At 41.3% G+C, this 6336-nt stretch overlaps 1 protein-coding gene across 1 annotated transcript; it reads left to right on the top strand.

Moving 5' to 3' along the window:
* Positions 1 to 416: 416 nt before the first annotated feature.
* On the top strand, positions 417 to 2502 carry LOC307165899 (uncharacterized protein; the record flags this gene model as incomplete). Its single annotated transcript, XM_079883962.1, has 6 exons — positions 417 to 558; positions 749 to 857; positions 1166 to 1354; positions 1533 to 1821; positions 1918 to 2150; positions 2259 to 2502. 6 exons carry the CDS (start codon positions 417 to 419, stop codon positions 2422 to 2424), a joined length of 1128 nt encoding a protein of 375 aa, XP_079740088.1. The 3' UTR covers positions 2425 to 2502.
* Positions 2503 to 6336: the final 3834 nt, after the last annotated feature.

Genomic DNA, 6336 nt, shown 5'->3' with positions numbered 1-6336 from the left:
ACAATATTGCTACACCATCCATCACTGGGCGCCGTTTCAGACCGAACAATAATAAAGGTTACACCTCGAAGTCAAGCGTGGCAAATTCAGAACGGAAAAAGAAGCAGAAGAAGAAGGGGAAAAGGAAGAAAGAAGAGACCATGGCGAATAAAAAGAGAAAATATGCCTGCAAATTCCTAACTGAATGGAAAAAAGAATTCACGTTCATCCAGGACAGCTCGAAGGGGAAGGGATATGCTGCCTGCAAATTTTGTAGATCAGACTTCTCCATTGAACACGGTGGCCGAACGGATTTAATTACACACATAGGGTCAGAAAAGCACAAGGCTGTGGCAATGCAGCACCGGTCACAGCCCAGTATTTTGGGCCATCTTTCCAAAGGTAGACCCGATGGTGTTATTTATGCCGAGACAAAGATGGCTATGCTGTTAGCTACAAGCAACATCCCGTTCACATTTGCGGATGTTTTCAACAAATCCGTGAAGAATATGTTCCCGGATTCAGATATTGCTCACCAGTACGCAAACGGAAGAACAAAGGCTACTCAAATAGTGAAAGGTGAGTGTATATAAAATAATACTGTTTTCTATGAGTTAGGGTTGAGACTTGTCCCTTCATAATACGGATTTGTCCCGTATTTTAAGATTGAATTGTTAAAGATTATTAATTCTTTTTTTTTCTTAAGTAAGCAGCAAGTACAGCACAGTTAGTAGAAAAACTGTGTTTTAATTACTGTGTACTTTTATAGGTGCCATTGCCCCGGAATTGGACAGGGAAGTGATCAAACTGTGCCAAGACCAACCCTTTGGTCTGATGTGTGATGAAAGCACAAGCAGAAACACGGATAAAGTATGGCTGTCAGTGAAAATTGCTCTCTAAATATATATATTATTTTTTAAAGGAGTTTGTAATATTGGCCAGGGTTTGCAATCCGAAAACTCAGGAGGTGGTGACGAGGTTTCTGCACATGCCAGTGTGCAACATTGGCACAGCAGAGAACCTCTTTCAGTCACTGAACACAGTGCTAAGGTAAAATTAAAGTCACTAATGTCCATGTGAATACATTATAATATGCTTGGAGACAGACAACTAATAAGTAATGTTGTACTTTGTTTGTTCCTAGTGACAGAAAAATTGACTGGAAAAATGTTGTGGCATTTAATAGTGATAATGCCAGTGTCATGAAGGGGAAGCACAATTCTGTTGTCAGCAGAATTAAAGACATGCAGCCATCCCTAATTGACATGGGATGCATCTGTCATCTGGTCCAGCTGGCCACAGGATGTGGCATTAGGGCTCTACACCAGCCTATTGAAGAAATCCTCAGCAGCATATATGCTCACTTTGACATAAGGTACGCATATTGATATTCCGCCCGGCCGTTACACTTGCACATAAGTTAAAAGAGAGTCTCTGTGCCACAATTTGATATTTATTGGATGTCATTTTGGTTCCCTGGCTTTTCATTATTTAACTATTTCTTTCCTGTTGTTTTTTTTTTTTTTTTTTTTTTTTACCTTTCTCAACTTTAGTGCCAAACGTTGTGAAATCTTCAAAGAGTTTGTGGAGTTCACAGACTCAGAGACTCTGAAGATACTCCGATATTGTGCAACCAGGTGGCTCAGCTTGCTGACTTGCATAAAACGGGTGCTCAACCAGTGGGATGCACTGCAGGCATATTTTGCTAGTCATGAGGATGTGGAGAAGCCTGGCAAAGTGAAGATGCTGGCAGAGCATTTAACCAGCAAGAAGACAAAGTTCTTCTTCCTCTTCCTCTCCCAGGTTCTGAAACCACTGGCAGAGTTCAATGTTATGTTTCAGGTCAGCCAGCCTATCAAAAGATAAACTTAAATAATTATAATAAATAATGCTGATATCATCATTTTTCATAACTGATCATCCATCATGTGTTTCTAGGCTGAAGGAGTCATGATCCATAGGCTGCACCAGGAGATGACCAGCTTGGTGAGAAGATTCATGGGAAGATTTCTCCCTGCCAGCCTTATTGCTGACGTCCCACTGAAGGACATCAAGTTCAAGGAGGCCAGCCTACAGTTTCCAGACAAAGAACTCTTTCTTGGAGCAGCTGCACAAACCTTCTTGGAGGACAACATGGATGAACTTTCCTCTTCTGTGCCAATGATGATAAAGTAAATATTATGATTATTGTGTTATCCAAATCAGCTTACATCCTAAGAGCTAACAAACTGACATCCCATCATACAATGCCTGTACTTTTTTATGTGATCATGTGTTAGAGCAGTGAGAGACTTCTTTGTAGCTGTGACCACAAAGATGATGACTGCATTCCCCCTCGACAACATCATCCTCCAAAACCTGACCGTGTTGGACCCAGAGTCACGACATAAATTTTCCCCAAATTCAGGTGCATCTCCTTTTTTAAATGACGTGGTAGTTGTTTAATAATCAATCAGACGTTACAGATGATAATAGAGAGAGAGAACAGAGAAAGAAATTATATCCCCAGCTCACTTGTGCTTAATTTGCACATTTTCATTTGCAGTTATTGAGCTAGGGAGAAGTCTACCGCAGCTGCGGTTGGACCTGGATAGCCTTAGGGAAGAAGTAGTGGAGTACCAGGTGCTTGGCAGGGAAGATCTTCCTCAGGAAGCAAGGATCGACAGGTTTTGGGCTATGCTAGGGAGAGATGGAAGATTCCAGAATCTGGTGCAATTAATGAAGGCACTTTTGTGTGTGCCACACAGCAATGCATCATCAGAGAGGGTGTTCAGCATGGTTAGAAAGATAGTGACAGAGAATAGAACAAGGATTGTCAATTCAACACTTAACTCACTACTTTCCTGCAAATTGAATTTCACAGGTGCTGCTCATAGCTACGCTCCTTCAAGTGCTGTGCTACTGGCTGCGAAGCATTGCACCTTCAAATACAACCATCAGTAGAGGAGTGTTGTTATTGTACAAATTAGGGTCTAACCTCCTGAGGAGAAGGCCTTAAAGGGTCATTTCACCCGTGGAGACATGAATGTGTATTGAAAGTGGGTCATTTATGTAGAAGAAATGTGAAATTATTTTTGAATTTGGAGCTTTCTAGACTGAGAAAAGCCAGAAAATGTATTTTTGGCTTATGTGGATGAAAGACAACAACTCCCAGAATGCACTTGCTTCGCTGCCCTACAAGGCCACTCCCAAGCCACGCCTACCGGTAAGACAGCGCACGCAGTTGAAAACAAAACCATCAAGGCAAGGCTAGGCTACGAGTGAGTCTCCGTGACGAGTTTGCCCAAAATGTCCGGGATTTGGCTTTTGCGTTCTACAGTCGCCATTCATCATGTTTACTGTGGCGAGCAGGACGAGGCTGAGGGGCGCGGGAGAACGGCGCGAGGCCGGTGGCGTGATTACTGACGACCGACACCTGTGAGGCACTGTTCTCGTATCTCGCACGGAGGAGCAGGTATTTTCTTAGTAATGGTAAAACACACATCAACCGATCACGCCACCGGCCTCGCGTCTTTCAACCGATCACGCCACCGGCCTCGCGTCTTTCTCCCGCGGCGCTAGCCTCGTCCTGCTCCCTGTATTACTGTGATTACTGATGAGCGCGCCTGTGAGATGCACCGGTCTCATGGGCTATCTCTCACGGAGGTGCGGGTATTTTCTTAGCAATGTTAAAACGCAAATCAACCGATCACTTGTTTAGCATTCATGTAAACATTACATTCAGATTCACCAATCGGGGTGAATTCAGTTAGATTGAAACAAAAGGTGAGCATGTAAACAATGAATGGCGACCGCAGAAAGCAAAAGCTGAATCCCGGACATTTTTGTCGATCTCGATGGCCGGACATGTCCGGGAAATAGAGTATGGTAACCCCTACTACTCAGCTTTCTTCGTCCCTGTTTTCTGCAGGTTTCTGCCGTTGAAATCAAACGCACTCGCACTGATCTGTGATAGGTCTGTTAGCGCATTAGGTCCAACCCCCTATGGGCGGGTTTGAAAGGGTGGATCTAGTGCTTGTAGTCTTAACAGAAATCCCCCCCTCTTACACTTCCTCCTACAATGACGCAAAATGACGATTTTTGCGTCATTGTAGGAGGAAGTGTAAAGAGGTAAATACAGATTTCTCTCGTCTCGGGGGAAAATGAAAAAATGTTGCATGACCATTCAATAGTATGACTGGATTTCTAACAATGCAAAGCTTAATGCAAATGGGTGAAGTGTCCCTTTAAGGAATTGAATTTGTCAAATAAATGAATTATATTCTTCTTTACGTTTGTGTGTGTGATTTTATAATATGACCCCATCCCATGGATAACTCTTAGCAGGTTTAAAAAGACCTTTTAAAATTAAATATGAACGCAGTTTTGGATTAAAGAAAAGTACAGTCAAGTCAAATAAAACACGATATACACTTTAATATATGTAAATTTAATCTAAATTAATCTTTGGTACCGAAATTGGTACAGAGAACCGTGGATTTTCACTGGTACTGGTACCGAATACTGAAATTTTGGTACCGTGACAACTAGGGCTGGGCGATATATCGATATCAAAAATATATCGATATATTTTTAAATGCGATATCGAATTAGACCATATCGCATATATCGATATAGTTTAAATTTACGCTGTGAACCTTGCTCCAAGCAGCTGCTGACCCAGAGCTCTCTGCACTGCTCCCCGCGCCCCCTCCTTTTCAACTTTGGATGGAGATGACTAGGATAAGTTCAAAGTTTGACCTTATAAGGGAAGTGGCTGTACTATAATGACAGCCCATTTTTAGAACTAAGGCGGCCCAGAACAGGGTTGGTTTAAAAAGCCTTAGAGTGTTTTTTTGGACTTTTACATGTTTGTTATTTTTGCCTCAATTAAAATATTACATTACATAATTAAAATAACTCAATTCACACTAAATACAGTGGAATGCACCGCAATATGTCAGATTTAAATCTATTAGCCTAACGTTACTCCATAACAAACCAAAATATGGTAAAACTAATTGGAATACCTTTACCAATCACCACGAGGTTCACTCGTCACACGTGTGATCCAAATACATCAAGAAAGATGATAGTGTAAAGCAGTGAATCAGATCGATGCACGCACAACAACATGGAACTCTTCTGTAGGCCTACAGTGAAAATGTGTCTGCCGTCTCTGGTCGCGCGCATGCATCCAAAACCAGTGAATAATATCGCGAGAACAGAGAGATTTCTTAAAGGGGCCAGGAACATTTTTAATACATATTAATACATTTTAATACGGGTATAGATGTATACACTAGACGTCGCCTTGGCTACTGCAGTTCATTGGAACGAAACCGTAGCCAAGCGAAATCTAGTGTATATATCTATACCCGTCCGCGGGCGGGTATAGATATATACACTAGATGTCGCCTTCGCTACTGCAGTTCATTGGAACGAAACCGTAGCCAAGGCGACATCTAGTGTATATATCTATACCCGCCCGAGCCCTCAGATCATTTGGACGCGGCTGTGTTATAAGAGCTAAAAACGATATAAATACTGTTCGTTTTCTCACACAAACCGCTCGTTTCGTGTCTTAGGCCATCAATGTGTACTTACGATGGGGAATTGTTTAATTTGGACGATGGGGAATTGTTTTAATTTGAACTTTGTGCATGCTCTTTGAGACAGTATCCATAGACCTGCATGAAATGACTGACAGACAAGAACGGTTTGACCTAAAAATATCAAAATTGAAACTACTGAAAAAAGACACCTACATCTTGGATGCCCTTGAGGTAAGCTAAAACATACCAAAATTTAATTTCAAAGTGAACTATCCCTTTAAGTGTACATTTCTCTGCTTGGAGGAAGAACATTAACTGTAATTCTCGCACAGAAAATGAACTGTGAATGTGCTGTAACGTTACTCTTTAGATTTTATTTGAAATAACCCTTGTGTTTAAAATGTACAATATGCAGGAGTTGATCCTCAATACCCACTTTTGGCTGTGTTGTGCTGTGTTGTTCCTAACTTTAGATTTTTTACTGATTGTACTCAAACCTTTTAATGAAAAAAAAAAAAACAGTGTGGCGCTTGTAACCTGTAAGTACAGTCCTAATAGTATGCTTGTCCTCTCCCTGTCAATCTTCAAACAGTACATCCATTCTTATACATATAATTCCACAAATCCTATGTATGTGTGCGTTTTGCACAAGGATACAGTGGGCTCAAGGGCTTGTTTCTTCCTTGCAAACTGGGGATGGAGGTGTGGAAGGACACTGGAATTTGTGAAAATTAAAGCCTTTCTTTAAAGTGAATTTCGTTTTGTATAAATTGTAGGCTATCTTAATTGTAATAAATTTTTCATCAACCAATTGCCTGGATTT

Source organism: Squalius cephalus (assembly GCF_949319135.1).
Source record: "Squalius cephalus genome assembly, chromosome: 1".
Taxonomy (NCBI): domain Eukaryota; kingdom Metazoa; phylum Chordata; class Actinopteri; order Cypriniformes; family Leuciscidae; genus Squalius; species Squalius cephalus.
Note: the sequence above shows the minus strand (reverse complement) of the source record. Positions and strands in the feature narration are given on the sequence as shown.